This window comes from Lottia gigantea, assembly GCF_000327385.1.
Source record: "Lottia gigantea unplaced genomic scaffold LOTGIsca_26, whole genome shotgun sequence".
NCBI lineage: Eukaryota > Metazoa > Mollusca > Gastropoda > Lottiidae > Lottia > Lottia gigantea.
The window spans coordinates 564,783-590,606 of record NW_008708797.1 but is presented as its reverse complement, the minus strand read 5'-3'; the positions used below and the strand labels follow the sequence as shown (position 1 = coordinate 590,606).

General features: G+C 30.8%; 2 protein-coding genes across 2 annotated transcripts in view; both read left to right on the top strand.

Annotated features, from left to right (window-relative positions):
* Positions 1-787: 787 nt before the first annotated feature.
* LOTGIDRAFT_232132 (hypothetical protein) lies at positions 788-11,713 on the top strand. The gene is made up of 7 exons (XM_009055947.1): positions 788-938; positions 6,038-6,190; positions 6,413-6,519; positions 7,350-7,418; positions 8,784-8,831; positions 9,154-9,252; positions 9,709-11,713. Exons 1-7 carry the CDS (start codon positions 881-883, stop codon positions 9,877-9,879), a joined length of 705 nt encoding a protein of 234 aa, XP_009054195.1. The 5' UTR covers positions 788-880; the 3' UTR covers positions 9,880-11,713.
* A 1,319-nt stretch (positions 11,714-13,032) lies between these two features.
* Positions 13,033-25,824, top strand: part of LOTGIDRAFT_117664 (hypothetical protein) — a gene marked incomplete at both ends in the record, with an annotated part of 36,426 nt that continues 23,634 nt past the window's right edge. Inside the window, 3 exons of the mRNA XM_009055946.1 lie at positions 13,033-13,269; positions 20,426-20,473; positions 24,085-24,318. Of these exons, the coding sequence (XP_009054194.1) occupies positions 13,033-13,269; positions 20,426-20,473; positions 24,085-24,318 (519 nt within the window). The remainder of the gene's footprint in view (positions 13,270-20,425; positions 20,474-24,084; positions 24,319-25,824) is intronic.

The window sequence follows — 25,824 nt, the reverse complement described above, 5'->3', positions numbered from 1 at the left end:
TTGGTTGCGCTCCGTGCTCTCAGTCTTTGATAGCCAGCAAGAAATTGGTTTTAATATAAACAGCTTTGATTGAACTGCTGATGTGTCCTGACATAAATGATGTTGGCCTACTAACTGATGAAGACTGTATGAGAAAAATAACCATCTTTCTGAAAAACACATTATGGGCTGATGGATTCAAGGTTAATAAATTTGTTTAAAAACCCTGCACCTTCAGAGTTACAGATAAATCCACATAAAACAGGGCAAAAACTTTTTTGACCCAACACCTGCAGATTACTTTACTGACAAAATAGTTATCCAAGGCTGCAATAGAGATAGATGTTTCGGACTAATTCATATTAATCAAGATAAATCAATTGCCTTTGTTTCTGTTGTTTAAGGACGTCCAACGGTTTAGTTTCTTGATTCTTTTTCACACAAAATTTAGATTCAACTTCGTCTAACAAGTCATCGATGTCATCAGCCATAATTGTATGGTGCCTATGAAACAACTAGAATAAAAAAAAATCAAAACATTGTTCATTATTTACACATCTCTAAGAAAAGTCTACATTTTACAATGCCAAGACAAGAAACGCAAAAATATATAAAAGATCGGCTGATGATAATGAATTTCAGTTTGTTTATTTTTTATTCTATTTGCTGTATATATGAAAACATGATATATTTTTGCTTTTAGAAAATCAGTGTACTAATTTGTTGTTTATTTTAAATTCGTTTCGTATTTTAGTGAAATTCATTTTTTTACAGCGACTGTCTCGTTTTGATAATGAATGAGTTGCGCATGTGTAATCCACGATTCCAGAACGGCAGATGCAAGAATTAATGTATTTTTTCCCATAAAAAGGGTGTTATTTCGTATTATCAAAGTTCAGACATGGCTAAAACTGAGCAGGTGTTGTTGCTGGAACCTCCAACAGAATTACGTTTCAAAGGTAAAAGCAATGATGAAGGTGATAGACAAATAAATCACGATATTCTGGAATCTGCCGCCGGACCGGATTTCATTCATTCGTCAGACGTCTCCTCATCCTTTTCAACATGTCATTGACCATTTATCACCAACCTATTCCAAATCCTTGAACAACATAGTCTTCTTTTGACCGTCATAACTATATTCCTTTTGTTAGTGTCGACTGCTATTATCAAAGTTATATTTGCCTTAATCTGCCAATGAATTCAATTCATACAATTGAATTTTCTTACCCCACAGACAGGTGAACAGAATGGGCAATGTCAATATGCCATACCATTACTATTACTGATAGTGATTGCTGTTAGCTTCATTTTGAAATTTTGTGATTGCATTGTTGGGTTTGCACTGTATTTTTACTCTCTGATCAAAGTGAGCTCAGAATTGAATTTTTCTGTCACATCATAAATATTCAAAATAAATTTTAAATTGCATGCTATTGGCATTGTCGTTGATTGGCTATATATGCAAATTTTCTATGAATTTTCCATGAAATAGACACAATCATATAATTGTCCTGTAACTGTAAGTTCCATTCTGTATCCTCAATCATGTTGCCAATTTTTTTCATTTTGCATTAACCCAAAGACGATCAGTAGTAATCAGGGTTGACTTTACATTCCATGCAAAGTAATTGACAAAATGCTATTCTGTAAACATCGTGGAAGATAGTTGATGGTAATGCCATACCATTGCATGAAAAAAGTTTTTTATTTACCTGATTTACCTGATATTTAATCTGTATTAAGCACTAAGGCTTCTAGATCACCTCGTTATTATATTGGTATGTGCGCATTCGTAAAAAAAAGAGGAAATAGTAGTTTTGGGTTGGTTTCGTTGATTACCAGTTAAAACGGTAACAAGTCATAACCATTACAAATTTAAATATCTTGTTTTCCGTTTTGGAAGATCTGTTACCATTTTGACTTTCCGTTATAACTGGATACCGCTTGGTTCTTTTCATTTACTGCATTGTGGAGGGGTTGAATTTAATGTTGTCAGACTTCCGTATTTTGTTCAGGTCAGATTTAAATTGGTTTATGGTATGAGATAAGACAACATATTCGAGCAAGGAGTTCCAGTTGTTAACCACTCTTGATGAGAAGAAATGCTTGCGGATGTCGAGTCTGTAGTTAAGCTATTCAAGTTTTTGACCGTGGCCTCTAGTCTTCTCAAGTCCTGATTTGGGGATGAGTTCTTGGTTTGGAGGATTCTCTATTCCATTAAGAAACCTGTAGACCTGGATACAGTCAAACTTTTTTCTACGGTATTCGAGCGTTGGTAGGCCAAGCGTTATGAGTCGTTCGGGGTATGTTTTGTGGAAAAACTTCTCCCAATTTTTATTGCTCTGTGTTGTACATTTTCGACGTTCTTTAGGTATTTTGTATATTCTACAGAGCTTAGTTTATAGATGTTACTTTTTGAGTTATGATTGAATGTTTTCTAAATCTTAGCTTACGATATACCAGGTGGCCCAGAAAAAAACGATAACAATTTTCATTACAGGATTTTTCTTAAAGCAAGCTTATCAATCTAAGATGATAATACTTTGACCTCTGAAAGGTTGCATTGGGCTTTTTTGGTAAAAAATTTTCACTATCAAAAACGTCGTACGTTATACCTGAATATAGTGTCAGTGATTGGCTTTATAATGGCTCATTATATTTAGTTGAAACGTTTAGAAAATGTAGTAGACATATTTCTCTACAATAAGGCGTTTTTTTTACTCAAATCTGTGCAGCTTGCATAAAGCATAACAAACTTTAAAAGGTTACGTAACTTTTAAAGTAAAGTTTCGGTGTTAACGGATATTTTTAGTTTAGATTTTTAGATTCTGGATAATAGTTTTCACAAAAAAAGCGGAATGTGCCTTTCAAAAGTTGTCTTGTATATGGTATCTGTAATTATATAGAGATACGGTATTCCAGACATCTTTTCACAAAAAATTAGCTTCATAGGCCAAAACACTTTTAAATGGCAGCATTTTTCAAATTTCTTTGCAAAAATGTCAACACAGAAATTTATCATTGTGCAAATAGTTAATGTGAGCACAATTTTCAGCACAAACTACCCACATGCACTTTTCCAAGAGCAAATTGCCTCCAGATTAAGGAATTTGGCATATCTGATAGAAAAAGATACATGACCAATAGTGTTGAAACGGTTAGTGATTTTGACGAGCCTGTTAATTTTTCGACTATTGTTACCCGATTAATTACTCAACAAGTTTAGTCTTTTATCACAATTATCAAGCTATCAATGTAACAATGTCTGATCGTCCTTCGCATAAAAATTTTTACCATGAAATTTGTTTGGTCGAACAACTATTGCTAGTGGCATTTTAAAACGTATAGAAGAATGTAACTCGTTCACAGAGCTATATAAGCTTATAGTATCGTGTAGCGCCTGTTGAACTTTAAGTACCTAGTCTAGTTTGGACCAGTATCTCGCAAATTAACGGTTTCAATCTTGATTACTTTGACCACAAAAATCAACGTAACACGCATTATGATAATTGATACCTCATAATGATAAACCTCTCAATTATTCAATCAACAAAATCAACGAAAGGTTTTTTGTCAAAGTGCCTTCTTTCAACTTCTTATAAAATTGACGGTTAACTGATCATCTCAAATCAGACCCGGTTACCCAAGAAATCCTACCCGTAACTTCAATACGATTGACCAAACCAATCTCCCGATTGCAATCCCAAAGATTGTAGTCTTTACTGATTACTTTCTTCAAGGAAAGGAACTGAAAGATAGAATTAAGAACTAATGGAATGAATGACATGGCAAAATCCTGAAGATAATTCTGTTATGGGAAGATCTATGAGCAGATTGTACTGAAAATGGTGGTCACATGGCCTATTTGTTCAATTAAAGATAAAATTAAATTAAAGTGATATTACAAAAATTGAAATTTTTGAAAGGGAATTTTAAAAATGCTATTATTTCAAAGTGTTGCAAACTATGAAGCTAATTTCTTGCGAAAAGATGTCTAATATATCTATAATTTTTAGGTTAAAAAATGTTATGATGACTTACGAATAGTCCTGGATTAATAGTTATTTCTGTTTTTGGAAGGCAAGATGTTGCTATGAGTCCTTCTCTTTGTTATTTCTGAATTTTGTTTGACACCTGTAGGCAAAAATTTTTAGGCAAATTTTTAGGCAAAAATTGAGAAATTTTCATTGAAAATTTCTGGTATTTACTGTTATTTTTTATTTAGTATCAACCTAAAAGGATTTTAAAGTGTATCAATTTGCACCATTCCAATTATCGACATTTTATGTTGTCACCATCGCAAAACCTACATAAGATAAACTTATATAAGCTTATAGGTTTCTCCTTTGGATAGATTATGTATAAATTATAGTTTTTCTTTGTTCTCTTTGAAGTTGTTAATGACTTTCCTTGACTAACAATGTTTTGAAAAAGCTGTTTATAGTACAGTATGGTTATACTAGTGCTTGATAGTCAATCCATTTACTATAAGACAATATATTCCAGCTGTTAGTCTTTTACACTGTATTTATATTTGATTTACAATAGAATTATACTGTATGAGTCATAATAAACCTATAACAAGCCCAGTGTTAGTAGGAATTATAAAAATAGTTTTCTAGAACAAGTTACTTTTCATCTGTGAACTGCTGGTTTGACATGAATATTTGATTTATTACCAGTTAAACATTGTAAAACAAATGGTTATCACAATTTAGTGATGTAGACTAGTCAATTTGTTCTTTTCTATTCACTGTGCTGGATATATATTAATATTAAAAAACTATAAGTGAATGACAGAAACATGAGAAACAGTCAAATCAAAGTTGACAAGAGAATCCTGCCCTGTTACTTTTTTACATATTGAAATGAAGGTTTTATTTATTAATAGAGCACTTTTGATTTAAATTGTGTCTTAATGTTAAAGTTGAATATTGTATCAAGTTAATTATATCTTTCTTTAAAACTTTTCAGTCTACTTTCTGCCGATCATATTGAAGAACTTAAATGAACCAATGTGATGATTGTGGGTTGCATTATTAAACCCTTTTTCTGTTGTTTGGATACAAACAGTCCAGTCTTGTTGTGAACCTTATTTTATCTTTCAAAATGTATCAGTTTATCCTTATAGTATCTTACTTATATTGATGTTGGCTGCATGTTGCCTAGGAACAGCTCAGATACTGTTGTGTACCATAGCTGGTGCTAGCTTGATTCAATAGTTGTTGTTCCCATATTATATAATAATAGATTAATAGATCAATAAATTATGGCTATTCAACTCTAACTATGTTCCTATTCTTATAATTAATGAATTTGACTAGCTTCTTTTCAGTTTAGGTCAATCTATTCTCTTGTTTCTGTATAATGATTGACAGCATGAATATAGAGATAAGATACATTTGATATAAGAAGTGAATATTGTCAATTTAATTTTTGTTTTTTTTTGTATTTTTTGTTTTTATTTTTTGCTGTACAACAAATCTCATTTCCTATTCTTTTGACGCTTACAACTCTTTATAGATGGAATCGTATTTGACGATTTGTTGATATAGAAATAGTGCTGGCATTGAACTGTTATGTGAATGCCACAATATGCTCATTGTACCAATTCTGTACAATTCCAGGCATACCAATCACACATCTATACACATAACACTAAGTGTCATTAAAATGCAAAAGGAAAAGTTCTATTCATGAATGCAAATGTGAAAGCAGTGAGCCTATATCATCAATAAATTAGTAGTATTGATATTCAGTTTTATTTTATTTAACGATTATACAAAAAGAAAAAATCATTGAAGCTGTTAAGATAAAGTGTTACCTTTTTATCTGATTCCTGATTAGTGCTGGTACGATACATCATATTGCCAGGTTGTGTAACCAAATATAACAGTATAAAATTATAGATTAGTTTATATTTTGTAACTTTGAAACTAAATTGTTATATTTTATCCCATTACCCCATATTGCAATACGCATCATAACCATTGTATCGTGGTATGATGAAATATTAAGTGACTGAAATATATAATTTTTTCCTCTATTACTTCAGGTCCCTTCACAGATGTTATATCTGCTGATTTAAAGTTAACAAACCCATCAGATAAAAGAGTATGTTTCAAAGTGAAAACTACAGCTCCCAAGAGATACTGTGTCAGACCAAACAGTGGTATTTTAGAACCAAAAGCGAGCATTACAGTGGCTGGTAAGAAAAGACATACAATATGTACATTATGCAACTCATTTGAAGTTATGATTGTTGTTTTGTTGAGCTCTTGGACAAGTGAATAAGTTGCTCACAATGCTATTACTAAGTATTCCAATGAATAATTTTAACTAATCATGTAATTTTTAGTTCTTAAAAACAGGCCGAGGTATTCTTTTATTCATTAATTATTTCATTACCTTTGATTAATTTTACTTTTAGTTATGTTACAACCATTTGAATATGATGCCACAGAGAAGTCAAATAAGCATAAGTTTATGGTACAAACATTATTTGCTCCTGAAGGACCTATAAATCAAGAACAGTTGGTACGTCATCATTTCTTTTCTGTTTTAGTTTTAGCATTTATATTTTTATATGCCCACATTATAATGTGGTCATATGTTGTCGTTGATCCTGTCAGTCCGTCATCCGTCCAAAATTGGCATGTGAACACAATAGAGGCAACAGTTTTTATCTGATTTTAATGAAATTTGGTGTGATCATTTATATTCAGAAGATCTTGTTCAAGTTCGATTTTAAAGATTTTTTGATGTAGGGTTTTTGAGTTATTGCCCTTGAGTAAGGAAAAAAATTTGTTTGTGAACACAATAGAGACTACAGTTTTTATCTGATTTAATGAAATTTGGTGTGATCATTTGTCATGATTAGATTGTGGTCAAATTCGAATTTGGTGATTTTTCGATTTTTCGAGTTATTTCTTATTTGACGTTGGCAAAATACGCCAAAATTCGTTTATGAACACAAGAGAGACTACAGTTTCATCAGATTTTTATGAAATCTGGTGTGATCAGCTATTACAATGAGATCTGGGTCAAATGTGAATTTGACTATTTTGAGTTATTGCCTCAATGCATCAAAATTTGTTGGCAGTTTATGTCCAAGTTTTATGAAAATTTGTACAAATTAGATTTTTGGTACGATGTGACACAGATTGTCGACCGCCTTTGATATACTGAAAATTTATCAGAGAAGTGGGCATATCTTGCTAGGCAACCACTTGTTACTATTAGAAGAACATGTAGAAAAATGTTGGCTTATATATTGGTAAGATGGCAAAAGATAAAAGGGTGATGGCCAATATTGAAATAAAAGCAAATTGAACCATCATTCATTCTTATCAATAACATTTTTTCAGTGGAAAGAAGTATCTCCAGAAAATTTAATGGATTCAAAACTGAAATGTGTATTTGAGATGCCTGAATCAGTAAGTATCAAGACTTTCATAGAATTCATTGATTCTTGCTTATATACATATAAAACCTGATCATTGAATACGTGTGGTCTTCTTCTTGACATTAATGAAAACATTATATGATCTAAAAGACAGGGAATTAGGAGATAAAAATTATTTTTAAGAAGACATTTTTATCAAACAAACAAACATGTTTGGCAATTATAGCCAAATCAACAGCTGGAAAACAGAATTACTTTCCCATGAAGACTTTCGTTTTATGAAAGCAACATTGGCCATTGTTTTCAAGAAATAGCTCAGCAAATGGAAAATATAAGTAGAACAAAATAAATCAAGGTTGAACTTGTTTTGAAGCACATTTATCTGATATAATAATTCAACTTCCGGTTGTCGAACCTGCTCGATTCGTTGTTCTCTAGATTTGTTAGTGCTTAAAAACAGGCCAGAAAATAGAACTAGCGTAAAAATAAACGGAAGTCTATGCGGTTTGATTTCATTAATCATGTACTGAACAACCAATTTTGTAACAAGGCCTCTGATTGCTTTAGACATACAATTCTGACGAATCAAATTACTTCTAACAGAAAATACTCTCCTGGTTCCCAAATTGGTGTCTATAACATCTTTCAATCGATTTTGTTCGTCTTAATACCATGAAAGATCACTTTAAAAGTAAAAAACATACGCAAAGGATGGCTTTGTCTGTCGCAAATAAGTAACCTTATTAACAATATTGTCCTCAAAGGATATCTGAGAAGATTATAGTCATGGATTTTGTAAAAATGTGTACTTTGGCTGATATTCCTCTGGAGAAAACCAACAAGATGAGAGACCATTTCTTATAAAACACAGCAGAATTGGAGGGGCTATACCTCAAGCACCGACTCTGAGTGTAAAGAAAAACACATTGATGCTCTAAAGGAAAGAAAGAGTGAATCAAGGTTTCAATCTTAGAGCTCTGACGATACAACTGATAGGAGGGATAAAAGTGTGTTGAATATTGCGGCAGGCATTAGTGTTTATTATCTGATTAGTGTAGTTTTTATGTGGGCATGTCTACACCTACCAGTTTAGAGGCCACAAAGGATCCAGTTGAAGTGTATAATAACAAAAAGAAACTTTTGGAATTGAAAATGATGGGTTGCTTGTCAAGACTTTTGTCATCAATTAAGGAGTATTTATCACTTTTCTCGAATGAAAATGGTGTTTAAACGGAATTTGAAAATTCTGGAACAGAAAATGCAACAATCTAAAAAAGGAAAATCATTGGCACTACCATGGATCATGTGAATTTCTTCAAAATTGTACAAAGAATTGTCTTAGCTGCTGATCTTAGATCTTCTTGAATTTTCTTGTCTGTATGTTTTCTCTTTGTAGGAAGTACCAGAATCTAAAATACCAAGACCTGTTGAAACAGCAGTGAAGGTAAATGATATATTTGTACTGTTAGCTAGTTGCAAGTCAGTACTCCCTTAAAAAAAACAAATTCTGTTTTCTTCATTTTATTTATTCCCACTTAAAAGTTAAAATTAATGTTCCTTAATCTCAATGCTGGAAGCTGCTGGATTTCTTCATGTGGTAGAAATCAAAATTAGAATGGGTCATTGGTAAAAGTAAGAGCAAAATGAAAAAAAAATCTTTATAGAGAAGGTGATGATAACATTAATAGCCGTTTTTGACGTAGGCATCAATGCACTGGCATTTTTATATCTTATGCCTCATATCAATTGTTTTCAATGCTTTTTAGCCATCGGGAAGTGATAGTGATGTAAAGAAATTAATGGAAGATTTTAAGAAATTACAAACTGAGATAAGTCAACTAAAGACAGAAAATAATCAGTTAAAGGTAAATATTGGCAAGTCTTCCTCATCAGAACATTTGATTGGTATGAATGTTCAAGCTGTTTACTTGCAGTATTTAGTGTATATAGTTCCAAACATGTTTCACATGACTGATATCAACTTTTTTTGTTATAAAAAATGTTATGCATTCAGTAAAGCTAACTGAACATAAAAATTTGAGAGACTAATACTGTGGTGGAATGTTCGTTCAATATTGTGTTTGTCTTGTATTTACTATATTAGAAAGTTGTAATAAAAGGGGGAAAGTTTGTTGACGCCAGAGGTCTAAAGGCTTGCTTTTGAACATTTTACCCTGAACTTATTCCATTTGAAAAAACGTTCAATTTTAAATGGCAACACTCAGCTAACTCGCTCAGTATTCTGGCAGTAATGATATTTTGATGTGTACTGAATCATTTATTTTCATTTTGTGTGATATCATTCTGATTAATTGTTTCAGGAGGATGGGGTACGTCTTCGAAAGGTTGCTGTATCAGAAACAGTGCACTCAACACCTATTTCAACAACACCTACAAAATCAACACAAGCTACAGGATTGGTGCTGCCACCTATGGTTTATTTAATTGCAGCTCTAATATTAGGTTTACTTATTGGTAAACTTGTTCTTTAATCTTCAATCCATTATAATTAGCATATTCTACTAAGGGAGTTAATATATGTGTAGACTTGAGAGTCGCTTCCCTTTTAAGAATTAGGGACTAAATGAAGAAGTGTATAAGACTGCAAGGTAGTTTATGAAAAGAGTCATATTTGAATATTTCCAGAATGCTGTAAACACCAAATTTTTCACGAAATCAAGATTAAAATTAGATTTTTTACCATTTTCCCACAGATACTGTCATTATCAGAAAGAATTTTGAAAGGACTTTTTTAGAACATCGTTGAAAATGTCACCAATCTTCAATACAAAATTTATTTTCTGATCACTATTATTTTGATAACTGCTTTATGTATTTTGCTTTAAATTAAGTTCCAATAGTTCTAGAGGTCTTAAAACAATTTGTGAGAAAGAGGCCTATATAGTATTCACAACTTGGATCATGTAATTTTATTTTTTGAAATACTTTTCTTTAAAACATATAATTATGTTCAAACAAGTTTTATTGTTGAATTAGACAATTTCAACCATTTCAATAAAATGTAATAAATAGTCTTTAATACCGACTTCTTTAGTTTATGTACACAAGTTGTCCATTGGGCATTAAATTCTAATTATTTTAGTCAGACAGTTTGACAGCATTCATAATTATAATTGGGAGACCTTTTTTGGCTTTTTAACTTTCTTCATCTTTCAATATTCAAGTAAACAATTATATATTTATTTTATTTACAAATATTTTTAATGATATTTATTATGAATTTCTTGTCAAATTAACATTGTAAATGTTCAAATCTTTATAATTTAAGCTAAATTTCTTTGGTTGCACTGTTTTCACATATTATTTTTATGTATTATTTACTAACACAATGAAATGGCTATTTACTAATTAAATTGTACATTTCAATCTTTCCAATTTGTTTTATGGTGCTTTGATTTTCTGTATTAAGTGTACAAATTTCTAAAATTGTAAGCGAGACTGCACATACATTTTGCACAATTGTCATGCACCAAAATATTGAAAAACTTCTTCCAAATGTTATTTGGTTATAATCAAAATAAGCATGGTAATAGTTAATATAGATGTTCAGAATGCTAGAGGTAGATATATTATAACTTAATTTGACCTATCCATGATAAAAAAGTAAGCTACTTTAGTCTTAGCTGCTGTAAAGCATATGCTCTTCATTCTTGTTTTAAATTCAAGTTAAAAAGGTGAAAAATTGAGCTTGCTTTTCCTCTTAAACCAGTCCATAGTGCAATAAGATTTATGTAGTGCTTTTATGGGAGATAACTCATATATGTCTTAGACAGGTCTTGTGTTTGAAAGATTACTATGTCAAAAGTCAAATAATTTCCACCGGTGGTTATGTGCACAAATTTCAATTTGCCTGATGTTCATTGCTTTTGCTACTTCATTGTATTGATGTACCGTAGTTTTTGCTAGTGCCAGCATTCAGTAACATAGTAAATGGTTATATATTTAATGGTTATTGATATTATTAAGACTGCCGAAATTGTTAATATTTCAACATTTTGATTTGGTACATATGATATACACATACATATTATGTAGATAGATGTTATTATTTTAGTTATGTATATACTTTGTACAGGCTTAATACAAATCTATCTCCCACTCTCTCCTCCCTATTTTAATCAAGTTTTCCCTCACTTTTTTTCTCCAAAGAATTGCTAATTTGAATTTGTGAATTTGAAGTCAGTAGATGGAACCATTATTTCATTATGTTGAACCAATCCATGTAGTTTATTTTGACAATTTCAGTTGTGAATAGAAAGAAAGTTGTGTATAATGAGATGGAATAATAAAAAGTGATTACTACAATTTCTGAGTTTTTCTCCAAAACATATCTTAAAGGGATTGTAAGAGGTTTTCTAAATTATTTATGTCTATCAGGGACACTGATGGCATCAATTTGCAACATTCCACTTTAACTAAGTATTTGAAGACATCATTAATTGCTTTATCACATAAGGCACTTGCAATTATTGTGGAATTGCAGAAAACTAAAACATATGATCCAAAAGTGGAATTAATAGTGCAAATTGATGCTATCAGTGTCTCCAATACACAAAAAAATGATTTGTTAAAACAAAATTGGATTGTTTGGAAAAAGATTCAAAAAAGTCGATAAATGAAGTTGAAATTTGATCTCACATTTCTTGTTACTTTGAATCTATGCATAATATTACATATGTATGTTGACGAAAAACTGTGCATGGCAGACCTCCAGTGTGGTCTTGACTTCTGACAAAAAAGTGGATGACTCATGCTTATGGTTAGGATGTCTGCACAAATATCTTTGCTGGACTGTACAGGTAAATTCTGTAACTGTTTTAACTATTGACCATCTGTATTGAAATTAGAAATTAATCAATATTAACAAATTATTGGTCTGCCAGATGATATTTGTCACTAATTTCTAGATGAGGGTTCTTAAACTTGATATTACAAGTAATTTTAAGAGGGTCTTTAATTGGTGTCAGCTATTATCCCCATGGTGTTTGGGGCTGGTCCTGTAATTTCATTTAATGTATAATCCTATTATCTCTTAAGTCGTTTATCTTTTATTCTTTTGCACTACATTAAAAAGACTGAATGAAGGGATGAGGGTTTGGAGTAATTGAAACAACAGACATACTATTGTACTATACATCCTCCTGAGTAGTCATTGTTTTATGCAAATTTTTCACTATTACATTTTAATACCATTAAAATTTAGTTTGAACTCATGGCCTGCTATATAGATATTTGGAACTGTATCAATAAAATTCACACAATATACTCTTACTCTAAGGCATATCTGAAGAATTTAATTAGGCTAGTTTAATGTGGTTATTATGCCCTAACCTACTTAAAAACCCAGCCTATATTGAAAAGGATTAAAATATAGCAATTGTCTTTTATGTCCTTAATCCTTAGGTTCGCGTTCCTCGAGATAAGCAGATGAAATATGCGATAATCCAGTTCTGTTACATTTGAGAAATGAAAATCCAACCAATCAGTTAAATGTGGGCTATTGATTTTTCACCCTCCAGTGCTTTTGAATCACAGACGAGTTATGTCCCTTGAAATTATTGGACAGTAACCGTGAACGCGCACAGTTTGGTTTTCATACAGTTTGACATGACTGCCATGGTAAGATGGCGAATTCGTCGCGATTGGAAATAAGTGTCAAAGATCAGTTATCTTTGTATGACATTTTAAAAGTTTTTAACAATCCTATTAATGAGGAACAAGCTTGGGCTATTTGTCATCAATGTGTACAATATTTTAATGTGAAACAACCTCAGGAAAAATTACAGGAATTTTTTTTATACGGAATACAAGCCTTACGTTTGAAAAAGGATGGTGAAATTTATGTGGATTCCTCTGCAAATGTGTCTGGACATTCCCCTACTCGTAAGTATGATTTGATAGAACTTTATTCTAATGACAGGCTATTTATATTTCTGATATTAATTCAAATCGTCACCCGGTTAAATAGTTCATACCATTTTAAATTTATTACTGCATTGTCCATTTAGTTATGCCTCTGTGTATAGTAAATAATATGGTGTATAATCCACTGGTAGTTATTTCGTAATTTTCCAAATATTTACTTTCTCGACCCATACTATATCGAGAGGAAATAATAACCAAATGTTGTATGAATTAAAATGAGAAACCATATTATCATATTCTTGCATATGAGGCTTTCTGTGCTATGTTCAAACATACATACATACAAGATAAAATTATGAACAGTGTTATATTTTATTGTTAGTATATAGCTTATATTACACCTACCTCTATATAACTATTCACAATGTCCCTGTATGAACATTGAATGAAAAGTAATCTATGAATATCATATTATGCAAAGAAATTCTGAAACTCTATTCATAAACTAAATTTTTCTGTCCTGATATAAGGCTAAAAGGTAACAATATAACACATCCTGGTAGTTCAACTTGAATATAATAAGTAATGTTGCCAGTGAATATGGAGATTAGGCCATGATATACCTAAAAACTGGGAATGAAATATTTGATATGTCAGATGAAAGAACTAAGCTTCAGCTGCATTGAACATAGTCATTCTGTGATTCTTTTTGGCATGTAGGCTGCTATTGTTTTCCATTGTAGAGAATCAATTGTCATATTTCAATTCTGATAAAGGTAGCTAAAATTCAGTTCTATCAGCTGGTTTAAGTAAATGAAATCCCTTTCCCAACTAAGACTGTTACGATATTATATTATCATATTAGCAGTACTTTTTGTTACATAATATTACCTTGAGATTATCAACAATAGTAATTGTCACTATTACTTACCTTCAATGTGATAAAATTCTCACTATTTATCTTTTGTCTATGTTATTGTTTGATATATCTGTTGTCATATCAGATGTAATGTTATTAGACCAATTGATTACAGAGTATTTATCTCTCTTCATTCTGTAAATGATTTTTTAATGTTCTTGAATTATATTTTTGATAATAAAATATGACCGAGTACATGCCAATAATTTAGAAATACTTTTATTCAACGATTTTACAATAGAACTCTCTCTCTCTCAGATTTTCAGAAAACTTGTTGATTACATTTTAAATGTATTGTTTTAGAAATTTTAGATTTTAGAGAGGGACTTTTAGATCAATATTCTTTTATAATGGTGTCTGTCTTTTCTTTCCGCAGTGAGAAGGAAATATGCTAAAGATGTAAAAGGTAATTAAAAGTATAATTGTGTTGGTGTTGTATAATATTTGATTTATTAATGTGTTTTTTGTGTTAAAATTTATTAACTGGTGTTGTGTTAATTTATCACATGTATTGATGTTGTGTTATTTTATTACATTCATATATTGTGGGTGACCGCTTGAAACGTCGTATATGCCATATTCGATCATTTTGAAAATTTGGTACCGTTCGAAAGGTCGTAAAACCTCGTATTCTTAGCTTGATTGTAAATAACTCAAAAAGTGCTAATTAAATAACACATATATAAACAGTCATATTTAAAGCCTCATAAAATATATTATTTTACGAGGTTCAATGTTCCTTTTTCTGCTGATGACAATGAAAACCCTTGTATACTGTCTTATTATACGAGTTTTTGGTTCAATAGGCCGGAGAACTCAAATTGTTATACAAGGTTTATATTTTCAAAGAATGAAAACCACGTATAGCAGTAACAAAAATGATTAAAAAGATTTTTAACAAAATAAGCGCAAAATAGTTTTTTCAAAAAGTAATTTTGCGTCATATATCGCTATACGAGGTTTCAAGCGGTCACCCACGATATGTATTGGTGTTTTGTTATTTTATTACATACATATATGTAATGGTGTTATGTTATTTTATTAAATTTGGATATTGGTGTTTCATATTAGCTTTTTGTGAAATTTGTCACATATTGATGTTGTATTATCATGGTTATTATTTGTAAGGTTTTTAGGTGGCTGTGGTTGTTTTAAAATTTCATATTTTGATGAATATTATCATCATTTATATTGAATAACTATTTATAACCTATATATATATGATATGGTGAAGGATTATTTCTAAAGTTTGTTTATGTTGGTATCGGTCAGACAGAGAACTTCAATTTTAAACAAAACTTTTTGACTTTAAAATTTTGACCCACCTGGGTAATTAATGTGGTTGTTAGGGCTATAAAGATTGAGTATGCTCATCCTCCAACCTCCAATCCTCTTGGATTTTTGTCCCTTTTAAAACTATTAGTGGCAAATGCAGGCCTGAAAATTAATCTTTATTTTTACTTACAAAATAAATATGTCTGTGAACCCCCTGGCTTGGTGCACCATTGCTAAGATTGTGTTATTTCATGTTAATTTTCAGGCCTCTATTTGATACTAATGTTAGAATCATATTGACATTTTATACCATTTTTCACCAAATGAGCTTTTTGTAGATTTTTGAATCTAAAAATGACAAATAGGTCTTTAATTGTTAATATTTCCAGCTACAAAAAATTTGAAGGAACTTCCATGGACCTTCTTGTCAGAGTAATATATATTATTATGTAGAATATTGGTGTAAGACTGGTAATGAATGATAGATGTAGAGACAGTAGTTGTATTGATTTTGATAGTGTAGGGTGATGCTCTAGGATACCATAGTAATTAAACTTTAAATAGAAATATCTATTTAAAGTGTAGACTGTAACTTTAGAATCTCATTATTTGACTAATTGATGAAAAGAATTGATAAGAACACTTATCTGTTACTATTTGTTATCCCGTTTGGATGGTCAATGTAGAGCTAATGATGTTTTACTTGCTTTATTTATTTGTTGATCTTATCTACTCTCGAGATAATTTTTGAGATTTCTAGTATCTTGTGTCTTATCTGGGCGCTGTCTCTGGCCATTGGTATGAGTAAAATAAAGCAGAAGGACAAAATGTCATTAAACCAAGCTTCAAACCACAACATCAAGAATTCTGTAGTCTCATTTTAACTTAAGAGCATATCATGTGTATTGTGTCTTCTGTTTTTCGGGTGTAAATCTTATCTTGTCGTAATAGTATTCATATATCTGAGATGATTTTATCCAGAGGACAAATTTTTGGCAGAAGATCTGAATCGATAATGTCTGTTTTCTGTTCAATATTGAGACTAAATCTAAATTTATCTTATTGATCTGTACACTTTGACTGGCTAACTGAAAATCTAACAATCCACTTCACGTCAGGTTCGGATCAAAGTTCTGATTAAGAAAATACTGAATTTTTTATCAAATTCCATTATTTATATAACATGATGCACATAAATATGACTGAATTCAAATCAAATCTCAAACATTAGTTTTGGTATTGGAAATGATATTGAGGGAGCATTGACTTACCTACAATATAAGATATCTATATTGTGTTGTATTAAGATATCTATATTGTGTTGTATTTTTTTCAATGCTTAGCAATGGATATGAGACACAATTTTATTCTGCGTAAGAAAGAAAGGTTGGCATTCATTTTCTCATTAACCTTTTCTGAGCTAGGATTAAATTTGAAAAGAAAACATTCAGGTGATTAATAAATATTAAAAAGAAAACAATGGATGTTACATTTCCTGTTTACTGTTCCTCACATTGTGTTAATTTCATTTCTTTTGTTTTCTTATAAAACATCTTTAAAGGTTATTGTGTTTATCATTGGATAATCCTTGCAGACATCGCTTGGAATGTTTTTGTTGAAGAGCTTGAAGTATGTTTTTTATTCTGAAAAGTGATATGGATGGTTGAAATTGAGTTATATCAACCAGTAGAGGACATATTATGAACAGGGTATTTGAAATGTGAGTCTGTGGAGGTTTGAAGTTAATATGAATCAAGATTATTTATAACTGATAACATCTCCTCAATATAACATTTATCAACATTCAAATTATTTTAGATATGACTTATCTTGTTTTTGTCATGTTGACTTTTAAAATGTAAAAAACTGATTTTTGGGGATCTAAGTAATCTTGAAATTACAAATTTTAAGATTTGAGTCAGCTTGACCTTGCTGGATTAAATTGTTTGCTGTGATATTTCTTAAAACATAAGCACCTCATTGGTTGAAATTGCTTTGACTAATTGAGCCAGCAGGTAATTTCTTCCTTCAATTTTAAGCATAAAACCACTTTACCCAAATTCAAATGAAGGACAACTGTTGTGCTTGATGTTCTGTTTGGTAACAATGTGTCAATTTTCTAATACCCCAACATAGCAATGAAGGTTACAAAGAAAAACATCCATGTAAGATGAATAACTTGAAGAAAAAGATGTGAGATATGTTGAGATATAAAAGAAAGACTATATAACATGATCCTTAAAGCCCAGTGGCAATATAAACAGCAAGGGGTGACCACAGATCAATAAAAGCTTAGTTTTGTTTAGTAAAAGTTTGACCCTAGACCTATTAAGTAGTTAATATTTGGACAATAGATCATAGAGAGTAGGGTTTTTATATGCTTCAGTGTATGCCTTATTCCACAGTGATGGACATATGAAAAGACATTTCTCGTCCTGCTGAGTCCTTTCAACACCTTTTTAACCCGACATCCAAATCTCACCCCTCAGGCCATGTTTCAACATTTTACAATTTTTGGACAGTGTTAGTGTCTGTCAAAAACATTGTTTATTTCCTAATGAACTTTTAAGGATCTAAAGGAGGTTGATTAGCCTTTTTATGAGAATTTGAGTCACTTAAATATTATACATGTATATTAATTTGTTTTAAGTGTTCTGTAATTTAATTTAAACAACACAATATGATATTTAGTTTGGTAAATATGATTAAAAAAACGTTTAAAGAATTCATAATATTTTTTCTAAATGCTAAAAACATTGGGTTTTTAAATATGAAAACCAATATCCTAGAGCTCAAATGGGTGACCAACCTTGCTAAATATCTACGGGAATATGCAATTTTTTGACTTTGAAGTTAAATGACTATCGATTGTATCCTCTTATAAAACAACGCTCAGTATATACAGTTATGATCTAAATGTGAGATTGTCTGTGGATATTTTTTAAATGAATAATTTGAAATATTGATTATGAATTGTGAATATGATATTTTTCACGTCAATTCACAACTATGTTGATTTGAATTTGCCCACATGCGAAGGGTGAACAATACTGATACGCAATATAAAAATATCTTAGGGCCGTAGGAACCAAGGGGACTGGTGGGTATCCTCCAGGTTTTGGCCATTTGTATATAATTTATGAGCAACTGCTAGGGCCAGATATGTTGGTTTAGCCAAGAGACTGAGTCTGTTGATTTGATGAACCCAGAGACTAAGTCTGTCTTGATTTGGGAATATTTATCAGTCCTGGGTGGCTTGCTCAAAGAATGGCTTGCTGGAGACAACTTGATGTAATATGACATACACAAATTCACAATGTTCTTTGTGCTGTGCTCAAAAATAGTAGTACCCAAGTGTTTCCACTTTTAAACTCAAAATTAATGCACAGTGCTATGATTAAGTGATGTATGTAAAATGAATGTTTTTAGTTAGCCCAGGACAAAAAGCTAGTACACAATATCACTGGCTGACTAAACTTTGTGGTTTGATTGAAGTCAGACAAGGTCATTTTTTATGCCGGTCAAAATTCAGAACATCACCCCCTAAAGTTATGGCTATTTTTTATTGTCTATTTGCATGTTTATGAGCGTGAAGGTATTTAGAATATGAGGTAGCTGGCATGTTGGATAATATAAAATGTCTAGGATATAAGCCTCAGGTGTGACATGATCTCTTTATTTCACCTCTATTATCAGGTGATTTCAGAGATGAAAATGTATGAGTAGTGAAAACAGTCAGCGTATAGAAAACTGTCGAAAGTCAAATTACTATTTTAGTCCAATATTTTATCTGGAAATCATCATAGAATAATTTTTTTTATGTCAATTTCAATATAGAAGGAACCTCCATTAGATAATCAGTTTTAAAGAGATATTTACAGGGAATATCTGGTTTCTATATAGTGGAATTTCTGCTACCTGTAGCTTTCCAGTTCTCATGCAATTCGAAATTAAATGTGCCATGGATGTTTACATTGTCATCACTAACCTGAATGTTGATAAGGGATAATATCTGAACATTCTTCCATTTATTGGATTGAAGGAGAACTGAATATTACATTTTGATACTGAAAGGTGCTATTTTTACAATTTTTGACGTGACCATTATAAAAATCCTTACTTTTTTCTACAATGTGAGAAAGAAAATCTTGATATTTGACCTGTACGAAATGTGTAAAATGGGTTCAATTTTCTATAAACTTTGATATAAATTATAAGATTTTTTCCCATAAATCACATTGTTCTACTCTTGTTTCAGGTCCTTAAACCAGCCTTGAATAATCACATTAATTTTCTTGACAGTTGAGGGGCTTAATGGACCTAAAGGGTATTATTATAGAAGGTAATCTGTAAAGAAAATGGAGAATTAAAAACCCTTATGACTGTTATCTGGTTATATGAAAACCAATCTTACTGATCTAATAGTAGGTTATTATGGGGGTAAGCTATTATAAGATATGACAAGTGGTTTGGTAAGAATATGAAAGACAAGTTAGCTCTAGTTATTAGTTTGGTCTATTTAGGTTAAATTATCAATTGTTACTCTATTTTAAAAGATTAGTCCATGTAAATACATGAATTTTATTCAAATATTAATAAAATCGGGGTAAAATCTGTAACTTGCAGGCACATTAGTATAAGAGACAAGTCTTATATTAAATCAAATAAGACTAATGTAGGTATTTATTTGACTGTTTATACAAATTTGGTTGCCAATTCTTTTTTCCATCAATCATTCATGATGAATATTGATCTCAGATATATTTGCAGTTCATTTTGTGTTGTTTCTTCTTCCCATTAAGGTAAGCCTGGAAAAGGAACATTCATATTTTTGGAATGGGAAATTCAGATGAATGCTGTCCTGTTCCCTTATTGCACATTAAGCGATATTCTTCTTCACTTGTTCAATAAGTTTTAAAAACAAACTATTATCTCTTACTGTGAACAAAGAAAATAAGACTGATTGTCAATTGAAAATATTATTTTGTACCAAGAAACAACGGAGTGTTGTCACCAACTAAACAGAGTAGATTTTTATCTTATCTGAAGAGGATTTATTAAGCATTTGATAACATTGCACAATTTATCGTTGAAAGGGTTTGATTATGGGGAAAATTTACTTATGGTTTTCAAACCAGGTGATAACCTACACTAATTGCATGATCACCTTTTTTTGCATGATGCATTTTACAAATTTGCACAATTTGTTGAATTTATACGTTATACTATGTAAGAATAGAAAACTGATTCATTAATTGATTACATGAAGCAGGTTTATATTTTAAATTATATAAACAACCCTTTCAATAGTCTTGGGAATAAAAGAACACAGACTTATAGACATAATATCATGCCTATTTTGAAAGTGATATGGTTTATCTTGAAGATAAATTGGATAGTATAATCTGTTAATTGTTGGATTACCAGTAACCATAACATTATCTCTTATCCAGATACCTGATAAATGTGATACTGGTACCAATACTGATATGTTTTCAAACTGAGCTTAAAGTAAATTAAAACCAAAAAAAAAAATGGCTAAAAACTAACATTGATACAAAAAATATCACCATAAGTGCAGTATTTACTTAAGACTTAAATTGGTTGAAAATTTTGACACTCATGTCAGGTTTGTCATTGCAAAAAGATATTTATTATAAAACATGATAAGAAATATTTAGGACATATTATGTGCAGTATTTTGTGTCTTAAAAAGTTTTTTGTGACTCGGCAAGTTCATAAAATTAAGACAGGATGCTGATTTTAACTCTTATTTTTAGGTCATGATTCAAGGCTGTGAAAATTGCTTCAGTTTTCGGAATAAATTGACAAAATATGTTTTAATTGAATGAAATGTTTTTGAATTTGTTTAAATTTGAAAATTCCTTTTTTCACAGAAACTATATGAAAATTTGATAGAATTAGATAGTAATTGACTAAGTAATTTTTAAATGATAGTTTATAGTATAAAGATTGTATTTAATATTATTTATGTTATAACCAGTGTTTAGAAAGGTATAACATGATCAAATATTGCCTTATCCACATTCCTCTTCTTATTTATTTTACATGACCAATCAAGAGTAAATATGTCAATGACCACTCAGGACAGAAGAAACCTTTGGTCAGTTGTTGACCACCACACCAATTCAAGCTTGTCATGAAAACTTTGTCAATACGCTTGTAGAAACACACTGAAACGTGTGTCAATACTTTACTTACACTGGTATTCACCCCTTGGTAACATGCTTCACCTATGTTACTACTGTTGCAATTTGTTATTTGTACTACAATTTGTTCTCTGTAGTTGCTATAAATGCTACAATTTGTCCTTTTTTCACTTTCTACAACTTGTCGTTTGTAGTTGCTATAGATTGATATTTGTAGTTGTTATAGATTGTTATTTGTAGTTGCTACAGATTGTTATTTGTAATTGCTGCAGTTTGTTATTTGAACTTGCTACAATTTGTGACTTGAACTCGCTACAAGTTTTGTTATTGTAGCTTTCACTATTGAAAGTTATTGGCAATTTCAATAAGGTTGAACTCTAGGTGTTAAGATCTATTTATGTTCAGAAACATTTCCTTTGTCAATAGGATGCCTATATTGTCTTTCATCTTTATCTTCCATGGCCTTATCTTACTGTCTTATCTACTTTCAGGTCGAACATCAATATATCAGAAAAAAGGTTGTATAGCTACAGAAGGGGATGTAAGTACGCTATTTAAGTACATTTCTTGTTTGTTTTTTAATCTTTCAAAGGCAAGATTTTTGCCTTAGAATTATGCTCCCGCAAAATAATTCAGATAATGGAAAATCAAATCAAATATCGAAATTGACTGAACCAATAATAAATTCTCAGGCCTCAGGGTCAAAAGAAAACAATGGACATGTTTTACATTTGACTAGAAGAGAGCTGGAAAATGGAAAAAACCTTTTGGATTATCATTTGATCACTTTATAAGATTACAGGTTGGAATTAATGAGGATCTTGAAGAGATAGGGTTTCAGTTCATGGTCTTTATTGAAATTCTAAAGGCAGACGTCCATTATTTCTGCATAAATCACAAATTGTCATTTAACAACATGTCCCCTACTTTACACCATAACAATACATCTAATTAATCTATTCAATACTCTAATTTCTTTAGTTACTAGTCCTCATACCAGACAATACTAGAACGTGAGACTGGGACTTTAGGGGGTTAGATTGTTCTTTAGTATTGGTATTTTGATCATGTGAAGCGACTGCCCAATGTTTATCTGTCGGCCATTTTAATCAATTTACTGATTGTGTATAGTGTTGACTATCAATGTCTTAATTTATTTAAGAAAATGAAGAAGAAATTTGGGATGTTTGTTTTGACTTTGAAAGCAGTATTTGCATTGTTTTTCACCATTGATATCAGTAATTTGATCTAAATATTAACATTAAAAATTTTAATGTGGATGGTCTAATACTTATTCTTGTTTTTCCAAGCGTATTATTTGAATTATTGATTAGACCAGTTTGTGAAAGTATTAGCCTACTTTTATATTTGTACAAAATGACTTTGCTTGCATTGAATTTTGAAATAATGCTTTGAAATTTTTGTATCAAACAAATTATACAAAACTTATAATATATGGTCAATTTTGTATTGAGATTTTAAATAAGATAGAAATTGAACTGTTCATGTTTGCAAAATACTAGAGAGGTAGTCATAATAAAAGGGTTAGCCAGTACTAGTTGGTATGATAGTAATCTATGTTGTCCCTAATAAGTATAAAAATAGTACCACTTCATAGAAATGACTTAAAACCCCTTTCTTTCTAACATTTAATAATGACCAATAAAGCGTGATGGATTTTACCTACTGATAAAAAAACGAGAGAATGACATGGCAAAGGTGTGACTTATAGTTAAAGTACTTATTATATATCTGAAGTGTGTACAGACATTCCTAACTATATTGAAATACCGCCATCTCACTTTTGGTGGGAGTACTAATAAAAAATGTACCCATTTGGACTCCTCCTTTATCTTTTTTGATCTGTAGGTGAAAGATTTCATTCATTAGTACTGGTCCATGAAACCTAAAACTATAAATGGATATTCATATTTGTTCAAAATACTGTTTGATTAACTCCTTTATTAACTATTAGACCTAGCTTACTGATATACAATATTATTATTGGTTTAATTCTTTGGTTATATTTCATATTTAATATGAATCATTTCCCTGAAGGCGGTCAATCAACAAATATATTAAAACTGCCTGTGATCCACAATCCAATTGACTCATTTGATCCAAAGATCAATTGTTGGGATCCATATATATCAAATGATATGACCCTTTACTTGATTGAGGTCATCGATATATCAGTTGACTGACTCATGTGATCTATATCTAAATTGATGTGATGCTTTAAATATCCATTGATGTGATTCTTACATCCATTGATGTGGTCCATAAATCAATTAATGCAATTGATTCCTCTCTGTTCAGCAAATAGATTACTTGCAAGCTCATTCAGAGTTTCTGGACAAGTGGTATGGTGAAGCAAATAATGCGATAGAAAAATTCTGTTTTTGGAACAAGCCGAAAATTTAACCATTTAATGATTCCTTTTTCAGGCAATCAGAACATTGGGTGTAACAATTTTTAAAGCTTTAGATCATGGATTTCATGAAAATGAGGAAAGACAACTAAGCCATGATCTGGAGAATTTGATAGATCTGATGACACATGAAGATGATGAAACTGATGAATCTCAAACAGCTGATGATGAAGGTATTGAGAAAGATGCTGAAGATGATTTTGACACTAGAGAATCTCCACAACATTGTACATTTAAACAAGTAGAACTGGTAAGCATGGTTTAGTTTTGTGCCTTTATGATCTAAAATTAATTAACATCTTTTGATAAAAAATACACCAGAACAAGTAGGGGTAGGGTTTGGTATGATATACTTTGTTCTTGAGTATAATAAAACTCTTTGATCAGGTAAAATTTGATATGAAATAACTGAAATACTTGTCTGAAATATAATCCTATGATTTGTATGCTGGTCTCAATATTTCATCAGTTATAAACATTTATTCATTAATCTAATTTCACGCCTGTACACCTCAACACATAGACCACACCTCATAGTGTTAAATTCAATAGTTTGGAGCAACTCTTAGTTGCTTAACATTACTGCTTTACAAGACTTATGATTCCTATGATTTTTACGATTTTCGCTATTTTGAGATATCTTTGACTAGCTCTTTAAGAAACAAATAATTTCTAAATTTTCAGAATATTTTCTAGCTGATCGACTTATGAAGGTTCGACTCAACAAAAATATAGAAACAATATATGTTGCATAAACTATACAATATTGTTATATTGATTGTATTTTGTCTTGCTGTACCATGTCATGTCAGATCTGGTTTGAGGCACCTTTATTCTTGATTTGTCTATATTTAGTAGTATCATTTTAAACTACATATGTCATACAATATCTCTATGTCCAGTTGATTGACCGTGTGTAATTTAGGAATTAGACCAACTCAATTTGATCAAATTAAATGACAGTATCAAGTGGAAAATATGTGTTTGAAGTCTTATGAAATTGATACGGCCAAATTTGTTGAAAAAATTTATTTGTGTTATTGGGGCATGAATTAATTAAAGGAAATCTGATTAACTGAGAAACCCTGTTTGATTAGGTCAACTTACTGTAACATTCTGGTGAAAACTGCCTTTATACCCTCTATAAACTGCCAGAATGCAAAATTCATCTCATTAGTAAAAATCTTGGCAAAAGACATTTATGACAAATGGGCACCTGATAAAATTGCATTCAAAACTGTATTACATTATTACATTCTATTATTGTTACAGACTACAGTGGTTGTTTTATTGCGACTACAAAAATGCAGAGGGCTCTCTTACGTGCAAAGATAAACAAAAAATCAAAAATCAAAAAGTATTATTCTACATGAATATTTAGTTGCATCAAATTAGGTAGATTGGCAAATTACACCCACCCTATCATGACAATTACTGCAAGCTTCAACAATTTCAGTGACAAGAAGGAATGTACTATATTTCTGACCTAGGTATTGGTTTTCTACATGACTAGCTATATGTCAACAATTTGTATGTAGATGAAATGAGGTAACAATGAAGATCAAATTTGGTTTGTAATTATCAAGAAGGTGTATTGTAGATGTCAAGTTGACTATGTGTTGATTAGGTTGATGTTATCTTTCTAGATTATCAGATCTGTGGCTTCGTGCTTTTATACCACTGTTTTCATCTAAATTTTAGATGCACATGGTAACCAATTTTCTAACTGTGTTATTTTGAGCCATTTCATGAATTT